Source organism: Oryctolagus cuniculus, chromosome 12, assembly GCF_051225735.1.
Source record: "Oryctolagus cuniculus isolate XC-2025 breed Fujian yellow rabbit chromosome 12, ASM5122573v1, whole genome shotgun sequence".
Classification (NCBI taxonomy): domain Eukaryota; kingdom Metazoa; phylum Chordata; class Mammalia; order Lagomorpha; family Leporidae; genus Oryctolagus; species Oryctolagus cuniculus.
Genome location: NC_142878.1, coordinates 1,377,240 through 1,391,920, shown reverse-complemented (window position 1 = coordinate 1,391,920; position 14,681 = coordinate 1,377,240). Strand labels below are relative to the sequence as shown.

Sequence of the window (14,681 nt, the reverse complement as noted above, 5' to 3'; positions counted from 1 at the left end):
CTGCAAAGGGCAGGGGATGGTTCTATCTCCCGCTGACTCCTCAGCGTTGTCCACCACGTCTTCGCTCCAGCAGAAGGGCCTTACAGGTTTCTGTGTACACCGGCAAGCAGGACATGTCTTTCTGTGCCTGTGTTCCCCGAATGTGGACAGAATGGAACGGGTCGGACGACTTTGAACCCTGCTGCTGGAAGACAGCGCCAGGTGTTTCTGTGTAAACTTGCGATGGTGTCTCGGGCAGTGCGTGCTGCTTAGGCATCTACATCCAGCTGCAGCGTACGCTGGGGTGCAGAGAAGCCAGAATGCGCCCCGAAGGCCGGGTACGTCCCCAGCAGATCTCATTCCTCACTCGCTCCTTCTCCCACTCCTCATTCAAGAAACGTTTGTCTACAGATCTGACAATGCTAAGTGCCAAGAACGTGGCAGTGTGGAGCTGGCAGTCTCCGGCCCTGCGGTCCATGGCCCCGCCAGAGGGGCAGGCGTCTCAATCAGCCCTCACTGCCGCGAGCAGAGGGGAAGCTCTCGGTGCTGCGAGAGAATGCAGGGGGAGGAGGCGACAGGTTGTGTGTGTGACGTCTGGACATGCAGATCACTGTTTGAAATCAGGGCAGTTTCCCTCTCCCTCCAGTTTTCCTTCATCCCACCGCGGCCTCCTTTCCTGTTCTACATCTCGCCAGGGGAGTCGATACTGAGGCAGGTGCTGTGCGCACACATCCTCCTGCTCCGCGCCTGCTGCCCCCTGGACGCCCACCGAAGCGCAGGTGTTCCGTTGGAGGCTGTAGTCAGTTAGCTATCCCTCCCCGAAGCAACTGCAATCATACACCTTAAGAATATTCCATAGTCCTTCCTGGACGGCTACAGGGTATTGAAATTAGTACAGATGCTCTGACTTAGGTTATCGCAAATAAAATTCTGGCTGTATTTCCCCCAAGCACGCTGAGAACAGCAAAACCCGCAGCAGTGAAGGTGCCTTCTCTCTCCACTGTGGTCCAGAACGCACAGAGCACGTTCATGAGCCTGATTATCCGGGATGAGCCGGAGGCACGAGAGGAAACCGAAATGAGAGTGAGGAGTGAGCCAGGCTCAGCAAGGGGGATTTTCTGGATGGGCCAGACGTGGCCAAGCCGAAAGAGGAGACAATGTTTATCTGCCTGCTTCCTGTCAGTCAGAGGGTGTGCCTGGAGGGTCCAACAGACAGGTCCCGTGCTCTGTCTGGCCCTTGTGTGGCTGCTCATCCAAGTCCTGGGGGCTGGGAGAAGGGGCAGGTCGGGCTGTGCGGCTGGCTGGCCTGGCCGCGTGGTAGCAGTAACGGGAGTCCCCGCCCTGGGATGGGAGAAGCGGTAGCCCCAGGGATGGAGCTGGGAGGCTGCAACGCCGGCCCGGAGGCAAAGCTGGCCGCTGGCCTGGGAGCTGCCGTCACTGGGGGACACTCAGGAGCTACCTCTTCCCGCTTTGTATGCTCACAGTCATGACACAGATTGGAAATACCCAACAAAAATTCGTGATCTTAACCCTGAGGTTCTGCTTCCAGAAAGTGAATTCCAAGTATGAGAACGTGGATGTCATTGCTTGTTAGTGCTGACAGCTTGCAAACAGTCTCACCTCTCACTGGGAGAGCACGCGTGAGAGCAAGTGTTTGAAAAACGCACGACCTGAGCAGAAAGAAGATGATGTTACCACGCACATGGACTTAACTTTTCTATATCCAAACCCATCATTTTTATGTTGTTTCTTAAATTTATGTATTTGTCTGAGAGGCAGGAAGAGAGAGGGTGGGGGAAGATAGCTTTTATCTGCTGCTTCACTCCCCAAATGGCTCAGCAGCCAGAGGCTGAAGCCAGGACGCCGGGAGTCCATCCAAGCCTCCCGCGAGGGTGTCAGGGCTCCGACTCCTGGCCATCTTCTGCTGCCTTCCCGGTGCCTTAGCAGGGAGTCGAACGGGACTCAGAGCAGCCAGGAACTGAGCCCGCGCTCCACTGTGGGATGCCGGTGGCCAGGCAGTGGCTCGTCCGCTGTCCAGTGCTGGCCCCTCCACCACGGATTGACTGGACTTCTGGGAAATTGTGCACCCTTTAGCCTTCAGTGTAGTTCATCAGACAGAAGGGTGCTAATGAGCGCCCCTCCTTCAGGGCGAGTGTAGGGAAGGCCTTTAGTGCAGCGCCGGCCCGGAACACGGCGAGTCCTCGTCTTCACCGCCGTCATCACCGTCACCTCGTTCTGTGCTCGTGCACCAGCCTCCCGGTGTGGACATCTCTGTGGCGTTCCATGTCTTTACAGCTCCTTGGCGGTCCCTCCTCTGAGCCACCTCGTCTCATGTTGATGGGATTTTCAGCTGTGACAATGTGGGGCGAGCAGTGATTGGATTACGTGGCAGAATCTGAGTCTAAAAGGATCTTAGCAAGATGGAATTCTGGGCAAAATCTCAAAAGAGGAACTTAATATGGATAATTGGGAAGTCCTGTATTTCATTAAAACATAAAGAAATTGCTCAAGTACAAGAAGGTTTATAAAAAATATTTAGGCATTTTACTTACTGTAAATGTAATATGAATCAAATGTGAATATGCTAAAATGTGAATGTGTATTGAATTGCATTAAAATTATAATGCCTAAAATGAGAAAGCTGTTATTCTCCAACTCGGTCTAATTGCACTGAGAAAAATGTGTTGCATTCAGTACTACGACGGATTTGGGGAACAGACGGAAGCATTGTAGCAGAAGTAAGCAGCGGCAGCGGCCAGATAAAAGAGCCTTATGAAGTGTCCAAAGGAGACGGGTGTTTGTTTCAAAGAGAACAGGTGTCCACTGGTGTGGGCTAGGGCAAGGCATCGTGGGCTCTGAGCTGTTAGATGGGTGGGGCAGGGAGCCGTCAGAGGCTGTAGTAACGGCCCCCTGTTGGAGGGACGCATCTGAGAGATGTCCGGACAGGGAAGGGACCAGGCCCGAGGGTGAGCTGCTTGTGATGAGAGAGTCTGAAGGAACTGGACGCTGTGTTGGAGGTGTGGGAGGGGGTGTCATGTGGGTGTCTGTGGACGCTGTGTTGGAGGTGTGGGAGGGGTGTCATGTGGGTGTCTGTGGAGGCTGTGTTGGAGGTGAGGGAGGGGGTGTCATGTGGGTGTCTGTGGAGGCTGTGTTGGAGGTGAGGGAGGGGGTGTCATGTGGGTGTCTGTGGAGGCTGTGTTGGAGGTGGGGGAGGGCGGTGCATTGTGGGTATCTGTGGATGCTGTGTTGGAGGTGTGGGAGGGGTGTCATGTGGGTGTCTGTGGAGGCTGTGTTGGAGGTGTGGGAGGGGGTGTCATGTGGGTGTCTGTGGAGGCTGTGTTGGAGGTGTGGGAGGGGTGTCATGTGGGTGTCTGTGGAGGCTGTGTTGGAGGTGGGGGAGGGCGGTGCATTGTGGGTATCTGTGGATGCTGTGTTGGAGGTGTGGGAGGGGTGTCATGTGGGTGTCTGTGGAGGCTGTGTTGGAGGTGTGGGAGGGGGTGTCATGTGGGTGTCTGTGGAGGCTGTGTTGGAGGTGAGGGAGGGTGGTGCCTTGTGGGTGTCTGTGGAGGCTGTGTTGGAGGTGTGGGAGGGGGTGTCATGTGGGTATCCGTGCAGGCTGTGTTGGAGGTGTGGGAGGGGGTGTCATGTGGGTGTCTGTGGAGGCTGTGTTGGAGGTGAGGGAGGGGGTGTCATGTGCGTATCCGTGCAGGCTGTGTTGGAGGTGTGGGAGGGTGTCATGTGGGTGTCTGTGGACGCTGTGTTGGAGGTGAGGGAGGGGTGTCATGTGGGTATTCGTGGAGGCTGTGTTGGAGGTGTGGGAGGGGTGTCATGTGGGTGTCTGTGGAGGCTGTGTTGGAGGTGAGGGAGGGGTGTCATGTGGGTGTCTGTGGAGGCTGTGTTGGAGGTGTGGGAGGGGGTGTCATGTGGGTGTCTGTGGAGGCTGTGTTGGAGGTGAGGGAGGGTGGTGCCTTGTGGGTGTCTGTGGAGGCTGTGTTGGAGGTGTGGGAGGGGGTGTCATGTGGGTATCCGTGCAGGCTGTGTTGGAGGTGTGGGAGGGGGTGTCATGTGGGTGTCTGTGGAGGCTGTGTTGGAGGTGAGGGAGGGGGTGTCATGTGCGTATCCGTGCAGGCTGTGTTGGAGGTGTGGGAGGGTGTCATGTGGGTGTCTGTGGACGCTGTGTTGGAGGTGAGGGAGGGGTGTCATGTGGGTATCCGTGCAGGCTGTGTTGGAGGTGAGGGAGGGTGGTGCCTTGTGGGTGTCTGTGGAGGCTGTGTTGGAGGTGAGGGAGGGTGGTGCCTTGTGGGTATCCGTGCAGGCTGTGTTGGAGGTGAGGGAGGGGTGTCATGTGGGTATCCGTGCAGGCTGTGTTGGAGGTGTGGGAGGGGGTGTCATGTGGGTGTCTGTGGAGGCTGTGTTGGGGGTGTGGGAGGGGGTGTCATGTGGGTGTCTGTGGAGGCTGTGTTGGAGGTGTGGGAGGGGGTGTCATGTGGGTGTCTGTGGAGGCTGTGTTGGAGGTGTGGGAGGGGTGTCATGTGGGTGTCTGTGGAGGCTGTGTTGGAGGTGAGGGAGGGTGGTGCCTTGTGGGTGTCTGTGGAGGCTGTGTTGGAGGTGAGGGAGGGTGGTGCCTTGTGGGTGTCTGTGGAGGCTGTGTTGGAGGTGTGGGAGGGGGGTGCCTTGTGGGTATCCGTGGAGGCTGTGTTGGGGGTGGGGGAGGGCGGTGCCTTGTGCGTATCCGTGGATAGCGTAGGCATCGGGAAGTGACGTGGTCTGGGGGATCCCCGCTCCCGAGGCTGTGAAGGGAGAGACTCCGGAAGCAGGGTTTGGCGTGGCAAACGCCGTGGCCCATCCTTCTGTGATACTCTTGAGTCGGGATCAGCCCGGCAGTGGAAGAGAATGTGAAGTTGCCGAATTAGCCCTGGGAAAGTCTTTCTAACTTACACCCATTACTGCTTCAACGTAACTGACTTTATCCTCACTGCAGCCTCATGCAAATTCCAAAGCTGTTCTTCTGCACTCAGAAATTCTTATTATAGGTTTCCTCTGACTGTTAACTTCCTGGAAATGCAAATCTGTATTTTCGGGGTTGTTTTGACTGAAGAAAGGGACTCTGGGTCAGCTTAACTGAATCTACATGCAAAGTGTCTAGAACATTCATGAGAAATTAATATTATGAAAGCACCATGCATGAGTTTCCATTTTTTTTTCTTGCACAAAAGCAAACATGCCTTTTAATTCAATTTTTCTACATTTTTTTGAAGTGCCCTCACCCTTATTTTTTTTCTCACAAATCTCCCCGTCCCAGCTACTTCCTCACTGGCTCCAGGAGATGCAGAAGCAGGAGCACCACGAGAGGGCCGAGAGGTTGTAAGGAAAGAGGAAACCAGGAGGCCTCTGCTCCCCGCCAGTGCCAGCAGCGGGAGAGGAGTTCCCTGGGGAACTCGTGACTGTGGGCGCGCGTGGGCACGGGCGTAGGGCGTCTCAGCTCAGCGCTGCTGACACTGGGCTGACCTGTGCAGTAGGGGGTGTTGAGCATTGCTGTGGCTTTTACCCTGTAGAGCCCAATAGCACCTTCCTAGCTGTGACAACCAAAAACGTACCTGGCGCTCGTCCCTTGTCCTGTTTTGAGTCAACGCCGCCCTCTATGTGGAACCGTTGCTAAGTTACCAATGTGTGGTTTCTCAGGTGCCCCTCTGAGTGTTGATTTCCTTACCTGACAAAAGTCAGTAGATTGGACTGGATGATAACCACGCCACCTTCCAACTCTATCAGATAAAAATTTAAAACTATTTTTAAAGATTTATTTATTTATTTATTTGAAAGTCAGAGTTACACAGAGAGGAGAGGCGGTGGGGGGAGAGGGGGAGAGGGGGAGAAGGGGAGAGGGGGAGAGGGGGAGAGGGGGAGAGGGGGAGAGAGAGAGAGGGGGAGAGAGAGAGAGAATCTTCCATTTGTTGGCTCACTCCCCAAATGGCTACAACCACAGCCAGGGCTGGAACAGGCCAAAGCCAGGAGCCAGGAGCCAGGGCCCCGGTACCTGGGTGTCAATGCTGCTTTCCCAGGTGCATTGGCAGGGAGCTGGATTGGAAGTGGAGCAGCCAGGACTCAAATTGGTGCCCATATGGGATGCTGGCACAGCAGCCTGGAGGTGGCTGTGAGCAGAGCCACACCCAGGTAGCAAGTTTCATCCTTTGGAGAGCAGAGAGAGTCCCTTTGGTGGCCTCGAGGTGTCAGAATGCCACGTGGAGAGGCTGGCTTTCATGGGGGTTTGAGGGAAATGGGTCTAACTTTCCAGGCAGGATTCAGAGGGGTGCCTTTCAGAGGAGGCATGCCCAAAGGCATACAGCTGGTGCTGTGGGAGTGCTGTGGGAGGCACACAGGTGTGCTGTGGGAGTGCTCTGGGAGGCACAGATGGTGCTGTGGGAGTGCTCCTGGGACAGTTTCCTCAGTTGGTCCTGGTTGGAGCCGTGAGAGGCACCAGCTGCCTCCTGCAGCAGGTGTGCTGAGTCTTTTCTAACATCTTGAGAAGACAGCAGTCAGGAGTGCGTAGAACCTTCGCGTCCCACGTGGAGCCATCACACGAGGCAGCAAACACTCCGACTGCCCTGCAGTCCTGCCCCGCCCTCGTCAGCTGTGCCAGCAGTGAACTTCAGCGCGGTTTGTCCTTGCTTTTGGTCCAGCCCAAGCGCCCACGTTGCGTGTATTTCCGTCTCCGTGGTTGACGTCAGTCAGGCACATTTCCTCCCTTCTCTCTCCCGACGCGGCAGCTCTGGAGAACCTGTCCTTCTGCGGCTCTGTCCGGCGGTCTCCACGGCAGGGTTCCACAGCCGCCATGTCGGGTCCTCCCCGTGTGCTCCTCAGGAGGTCGTCCCAAGGCGTGTTGTGTAGTCATCACGTGGCTAAGGTGCCGTCTGCCGGGAGAATTGACTGAAGAGTCACTGTTTCCCCACTGTAACGACACGCTTTCCTCAGGGAAGGTGCCCTGGGCCATGTCCATGTCCCGCGTGTCACCTACCCAGCAGCTCGGCATCCGGAACATTCCGTACTCCGTCGTTGCTTCACGCCTACTAGCTAGGCTTCCGTGACCAAGCATTTTCTCCTCGTCGCCCATCTCATCTCTTCTTTCTGTCATCGTCCTCAATCAGTTATTTATCATGTGTCTATCGAGCATCTGTCAGACATATCGATCATCCATCCTGTCTGTACGGATGATTCAAAAAGCTCATGGAAAATGGAATTAAAAGATTATTTTAGTGCAGACTTTTTTTGAAGTCATGCACAGAGGGAGTGTTTTAAAAAGTCCTGGAAAATGCGTATTATGAAAGGGGCCATGCATGAACATCAAATTTTGCATCGCCACAAACTAATTGTATTTCTCAGGCCTTCTGAGGTGCCCTGCTGTCTGTCTGTCTGTCTGTCTTTAGTCTGGATGTGTGGGTTCTTTAATGGGCAATAGTGTGTCATTGCCGTTACTTCCTGTCCCAGTTGTGTCTGATGTGGTCGCGGGAGCCCTCATGATGTCCGTTTTCTCCTCTGCACAGGTCCTTGTCACTCTGTGAGCACTTTTTAAAGTTTTTGGCACCACAACTTTGTACTTTTCCTACCCGGCTACGGAATCAGCTTTTCTTCTAAGGAAATCCGCCCCCCCCCGCCCTCCCGCCCACCCTCCACCCTCCCTCCCCCTCTCTCTCTCCCTCTCTCTTGCTGACTCTCTTTCGTATTATCTCTTTTTATCAGGAAAACAAGATCCGTGGATTAGGGGTTAGGTGTGCTCATTGGAACCGATGTCTCATCACACGGATCGGAGATGAGATAGACAATGCACACAGCATGTGCCAAAACACAAGGACACACAGATGCCTCCAGTTAAACACCGAACGGCGTTATAATTTTCATCTTTTTATTTCTTCAACAGTGAGAAAGTAAGGGAGTGGCAAGGTGGTCATCGCGATTTTTTGATGAGCTCACTTAGGTTCGCGACTGACATCTCTACCCTCGTCATTCCAAATATTTTCTCTAACTCCAGACTGAGACATCCAACAGCCCTCGCAGACTCTTCAGTGAACTCTCCAAAATGTATTCCTCTGTGATCCAACACCTGCTCCTTAATCGTTCTGATTTCAGTTAATGTCAACTCTGTCTTTCTGGGTATTCAGTCCCGAATCCTTGGATTCAACTTTTATAGTCATATTTGATGAGTATTCTCTTGTACTAATATTTGATGAAAATCCAGGTTCCCTCGAATTTAATTTCCTGACAAATCAAGCGCATCAGCCCTCTTCACCATGTTGCTACGCTGTCAAGTCTTATCACCCTCCCCCCGTCTCTCACCCCATCCGAGCTGGCCACTCCATCTTCTCTGTCCCAGATTACTATCAAAGCCTCCCAGCTTTAAAACCGTTCTCAACACCTTCATGTTAGGATCATTTTGAAACCTAAGTCCAATGATGTCATTCTTCCACTTAAAATCCCACCGTCTTCCCCAGTATTCCCAGAGTAAAGTGCAAAGCCCTGTAACAGCTCCCAGCTCTCTCCGTGATCTGCCCTTGGTGCGTCCCCCTCATGCACCGTTCCAGACGCATCGGTCTCCTGAGTGTTCTGTGAAAACACCTGGTGCATTGCCGCCTGAAGACTCCCTGAGGCTCCCTCCTCTCTCACAGGTGCGCTGGCTGCCGCCGTCTGCAGGGCCTCACTCGGCGCTCGTCTTCCCGGGATACCCGCCTCACGGCACCTCCCGAGCTCCTGACTCCGTGGATCTGCTTGCCTTCTCCTTCTCCCACACCATCAGCCACCTTCTCATGTTGTGAAAACCCACCTGAGCTCATTATTTATTGTCTGTGGACTTGTTAAGTGTCCAAGAGCAGGAATCGCTGTTTCACTGGCTCGCTAGTATTGTTTTTCTTCTACCTAAAACAAGGAACAACACATCACGTCGTGGCTACGCAGCGAATTCGCGTTAAATGAAAGATTTAGACAGGCTGTTCTCATTACAAGATGGTTCTGTCTGTGTGTCCGTCTGTCCCTCTGTCCTGTCTGCCTTCCTACCTACCTGTGTTTTCCTACTTGTTGTGAGCATTTACTCCACCTTAGGCATACTGTTACAATGTCGAAAAATAAATAAGTAGCAATGTGCTGTGTGCACTCACATTAGCTTTCAAGATCTGATTATTAAATGTCCAGGGGATCTAGCAGCTGACCTGGTATATTGGGTTAAGCCACCACTGAGACATCGGTATCCCATATTGGAGTGCTGGTTTGGGTCCTGGCTGCTCTGCTTCTGATTCACCGTCCTGCTAATGCACCTGGGAAAACAGTGCATGATGGCCCCAAGTACTTTGGTTCCTGTCACCCCCAAGGGAGACTTGGGTGGAGCTCCTGGCTCCCGGCTTTGTCCTAGCCCAGTCCTGGCTCTTGTGGTCATTTAAGAAGAGACCCAGCAGGTGGAGGATGTCTCTCTCTCTCCTCCCTCCCCTCCCCTACCCTCTCCTCCCCTTCCATCCCCTCCCCTGTCCTCCTGTCTCCTCTCCTTCCCTTCCCTCTCGCATAAATACATAAATCTTTAAAAAATATCCAGGATTCTAAAGTTGGATTTTAAACCAGTTGTAGCTTGATATCGGCCCTAGTAGAAGTTTCACGCCATGGAAATTGGGAAAGACTATAATTTGGGGGCTTTTCTTGACCTTTTCCCTATCACCTGTGACCTTAGAGCCAGTTTGTCAGTTTGTTGCTGGACAGATGATGGCAGGCAAGTTTCCAAATACAAAATAAAATGAAATTCCAGACGAAGATTAAGGGTGACTCCTGCAGTACTAGTGTTTTGTGGAAAGAAGTGAGGAACATCCAGACGCAAGCAGAGCGGCTGCTCACTCGAAGCTTCCTGGAGCCAGGGAGCCGGGTGCCCACACCGGCAGGGACTGGGCAGTCAGGTGGCACAGAGCTTCCGAGAAAAAGGAAACATCGGGGCTCTGCTTGGGGGATGCTGGCATGGACGAGTTAGAGAAATGTAAGTGGGTGATTCACACAGCTTAGGGGGAATATTTGGCTTGCTTCAGTTTGTCCTGAGTTGGGTAGGAAAGGAGACAAAAATAAAGTTGTCCGTTCCTGAGCCAGTCTCAACGGTCTTGGGCTGACTGACTGGGAGCTTGGGCAGCGTCTGTGGGCTTCCTGGTGGATCAGAGTTCTGTTGTATATTGCAGCGAGCGTCGGTTTGTGTATTCAGCTCCTCAGGCCTCTGTTTGTGTCATTCTTTTTCTCATGGGAGTCTGACCAATTCAGGGACGCCTAGAGTTCCAGATAACTCACCCTTCAAGGCTGGTCAGCACCGCCAGCTGCCTTGTAGCATTCTGACCCCTCTGTGGTGTCCTGATGGTGTTCGCAGGGGGAGAGCAGCCGTGCAGGGTCACTTGGATCCCTGGTGGGACGTGAGCACCACTGTCCCATCACGGTGACGCAGGCAGGTACCAAGGGAGCGAAGTCTGGAGGCTTTGGGGTTTGACCTGGGACATCCGGACAGTCCTTCCTGAGCACACGGCGTAGCCTGTTCTACCTTGTCTTTTTGACCCAAGTACAAAAAACTATTAACAAATGCCCTCATGTCTAGCCCAAAAGCCAGGTAGGTAATGTGATCGTTCACCGCCATCGTTCCGTGAATTCTGGCAGTTAGCCATGAGTCTGTTGCAGTCTTTATTTCTATGCGTTTGGGTCACTGCTCTGACCGTTCTCCTTAACGAGGGGCCGATGTAAGACACGCGGCACTCATGGTGAGCGTGCATCCTGGGATGGCTTCCTACAGACTCAGCGGCAGTATTTACGTATGAAAATTCAGCCTGTATGTTGTTGCTCTTGAGACAGTAAAACTAGGGCTGACTGTTGAACTGACAACATAATGATGAATTCGCTGCCAGGAGAAAGAACCCTGAAAATGCAGCAGACTGCCTCGGGAAAGTAGAACGCTTCTTCGTGTTGGACGCTTGCATCACGGTGAGCCATTGCTTGGACGTCTGCGGGGTGGTGTAGAATGTTCTAGCTTTGGTAGGGGGTCGAAATAGATTAACTTTAAGGTCTCTTTCAGCGCTAGAAGTCCATGACTCAGAGTGATGCTTGGGAGATGTTGATTGTTGACCCACTGTTCTAAGGACGAGAGGACGCTTTCTCCAGGCTGATGTCCTGGAGGGAGCGGAGGCCAGTTTCACGCTGAGAAGTTTCTTTCTCCTAAGATGCGGTTGCTTTGCTCTGCAGCCAGAGTCACAGGGATGCTGACTGGCCGAGTGTTGTTGTATCTGCCATAGAAACTCTACTGAAGTCGTGTGTTCTGCCCCTAAAAATTTGGTGAAGGCTATGTGAGCCATGGAACCGAGTAGTTTCAGTGTTTGTTCTGGTTGCCATGAACCAAGGTTAAACTGCAGTAAACATTTTAACCACATGGGTTCTAGTTGCCTCCATTTTATGTTTTTTCTCTTGCTGGTCTTAATCTCCTACTCTAAATGGCATTATCCCGCGCTCTATTTTTATGTTTGGAATGTGCTGCCCTTATGCATTCCTCCAAGTCCTCTACTACGCTGGGACCTGAGATGGGAGATGGATGAATGGGTTGATAAGTGGATGCATGTGTAATGTCCTGGAACCGGCATTCTCTTTGGTGAGTGCCTGGGAGTGGTGCCCGCACTGCTGTGCTTCGGGACGGCCTACTCATCTCGCCCTCTCGTCCCCAGCACCGCCTCTTCCCTAGTTAGGTCCCGTTTTGCGGGAGATCAGCCCCAGGCCAACACTCATTCTGAACGGTCAGGTGAACAGTGGGGTCCGTTCGGTGTTAGAACATGGAGTGGCATGTCCTAGCCTTGTTTTGCACATCACGGCCAGTGTCCCATAGAGGCTCACACACGTGAGAATGTACCTGCCATCCTATCAACCGCATGATGAGAAGCATTTTAAAAAGTGATGGTGAATTTCAGCTGGTGCTCTGCTTACTACAATGGTGGCACATTCCTTAGGTTTCACTTTGAGTTACTGCTGCCAAAGTCAAGCAGGACTGGTGTCTCCAGGCCCCCGATCTGAGCAGGCAGAGTGTATCATGACCAATTGGGGGCAAACTTAGAGAGAGACGCCAACAGCTGAAATGGGTTCAGAGGGAGCTAACAAGTCGACAAGGGGCAGAGAGCGTGCCACGTGCCACCGAGAGACCAGCGGAGCTTAGCCGGGAAAAGTGATTGCTCTAAGTTGACATGTGACTTCTTCCAAATGGAAGGTTGGGATTTGTACACAGCTCAGTAAACCTGGACACACATGGAATATTCCAGAAATACGAGCACGAGCACAGATAGGTGGCGTACGCTCCTTGCACCAAAATACACTTCATGAAATGCCCAAAAGATTCTAAACAAACCGTACCCAAAGGTCCTCACTGGGTGACTTTCCTGCCAGCAGCCGTGTGACCGTGCATCTGTGGGCACACCCTGTACACGTCCCATACACCATGTTCTGGGAAGAGCCATCCCCTGGCAGTCCTGTGGTGGGTTTTTATTTTTATTATTTAAAGCAGAGCCAGAGAGAGAGAGAGAGACAGACAGACAGACAGATGGACAGATGTCTTCCATCTGCTGGTTCACTCCCCAAATGGCCACAACATCCAGGCCTGGGCCCGGCTGCAGCCGGGAGCTTCATCGAGGTCTCCCATGTGGGTGCAGGGCCCCAAGCACTTGGACCGTCTTCTGTCTCCCCAGGTGCATCAGCAGGGAGCTGAATTGGGAGTGGAGCAGCCAGGACTTGAACCAGTGCCCATAGGGATACTGGTGCTACAGGCAGTGACCTAACCTGGTACGCCACAGTGCAGCCTGTCCTGAGCTGGACTGGACCTGTCCCTCACAGAGCCCACTTATAATTTTTCTATTGAGAGCATCATCTACGCATGGATTGGGGCAGACACCCCAGCCTGAACCCTGGATCCTAGGAAAGGAGTCAGAACATGAAAGATCCGGAGCGGAGGGGGGACTTCCTGCTCTGCCCCCGCCCCCGCCCCCGCCCCCGGAGCGATTCCTGAGTGCTCTCATGGCTGCGCAGCGTTGTGTGCGTTGTGTGCGGGGTGTGCCCTGGAGACACGCTGGGCTGACTTGCTCTTTCAAGGACACTCCCGTAGCAGACCAGGGAGCGACCACTAACCTGATCCAGGCAGGAGAGTGCCGGGCACAGCATCCCGGTGAGTGTTGATGCACTCACAGTGGCGACGGAGCCCGCGTCGTGCCCTGTGTGTGTGTGACCTGCAGCGGGGTCCGTGGAGGGGCTCCTGTCTGAGGAGATGGGGCCCACGGGCAGGACGTCCGCTCGGTGACGACTGGTGGATTTTCCTGAAGGCGCACAGAGGGAGCACTCAGCGGGATGACGGATCCTGCGGCTGGGAAGTGCACGTGGACAGCACGTGCTTTGATTTTGTTCCAATTGTATCCACCTCTCCAGGCCCGCGTTTCCCACACTAACAACACCATGGCAGCTCTGGGAGAGCTCCTGGTTACATGAGGGCTTGCAAATGACGTGCAAAAAAGCGGCCGTGAGGTGAAGCCTCCGTCACTCTGCAGTTGACACAAGTGAGTTAATGAGCTCATGAGTGAGTAAATGAATGGAAAGATAAATGTTGACTTTAAACAGATAGGTGCTGTCTGTCCTTGGAAAGGTGGCCAGCGTCTCCCAGCAGGGTAGGACACAGGGAGACGGCACGAGCGGTGTCGTGGAGACGAGGGAGGGAGGCGTTCACTGGTTTCTTCCCTTTACAGGGAGGTTTGATTCCCGGTTCCTTCTGCATTCGCCGTCGCATTCTGTTCTCATCCAATAGATACAGAAATGGAGGCAGGCAAGGTAAACAGGTGCTCCATCTCATAGTGGATGGAGGGAGGGAGGGGGCCAGAGCCAGGCCGCCTGGCCCAGCCTACTCCTTCCACGGAGTCTCCGACTCAGGACTTGAGTCATCTCCCTTAGTTGACACCCCCAGTAGTTAACGGCCCCCCTCCCCCGTCTTTCTTCTCTGTGCCCCCCTTTTCCCTCTCTCCCTCTTCCCCTCCTCCCATCTTTCTTCTCTGTGCCCCCTTCTCCCTCCCTCCCCCTTCCCCTCCCCCCTTCCTTCTCCATGGCTCCCCCTTCTCCCTCCCTCCCCCTCCTCTCCCCCCGCCTTTCTTCTCTGTGCCCCCCTTCTCCCTCCCTCCCCCTTCCCCTCCCCCCTTTCTTCTCTGTGGCTCCCCCTTCTCCCTCCCTCCCCCTCCCCCTCCCCCCTCCTTCTCTGTGCCCCCCTTCTCCCTCCCTCCCCCTTCCCCTCCCCCCTTCCTTCTCCATGGCTCCCCCTTCTCCCTCCCTCCCCCTCCTCTCCCCCCGTCTTTCTTCTCTGTGCCCCCCTTCTCCCTCCCTCCCTCCCTCGTTGCTTTCTGGTCCACACCATGGACTTCGTGGACATCGGGGGTCTTTCTGCCAGGGAAGCCCTGACCCCCGTCCCCGTCCCCGCCGTGAGCTCTCTGCCTTGCTCCTCTCCTGCGGGGGGTGGGCGTGGGGCTGGCGCGCAGCTGTCCTGAGGATTTGGCCTGCTCGTCGCGCGAGGTGCTCAGCGCCAGCTCAGGCACACGGCGAGACGCGTTCTCGAGCGGAGCTGCCGTGCCGTGCTTTGCTGTGATCAGCACCACCAGCGATGTTTGTCTTTAAAAACCGTCAGAACCCCATGTGTGTACGGC

General features: G+C 54.2%; 1 protein-coding gene across 4 annotated transcripts in view; it reads left to right on the top strand.

Moving 5' to 3' along the window:
• Nucleotides 1-14,681, top strand: part of AGBL1 (AGBL carboxypeptidase 1) — a 635,239-nt gene that overhangs the window by 379,790 nt on the left and 240,768 nt on the right. Inside the window, exon 22 of one of the 4 annotated variants that reach the window (XM_089311049.1) lies at nt 8,637-9,121. The exons of the other annotated variants lie outside the window; for them this stretch is intronic. Within the exon in view, the coding sequence (XP_089167175.1) occupies nt 8,637-8,783 (147 nt within the window). The 3' untranslated portion in view covers nt 8,784-9,121. Of the gene's footprint in view, nt 1-8,636; nt 9,122-14,681 lie in introns of those variants that run through there. 4 annotated transcript variants of the gene reach the window in all.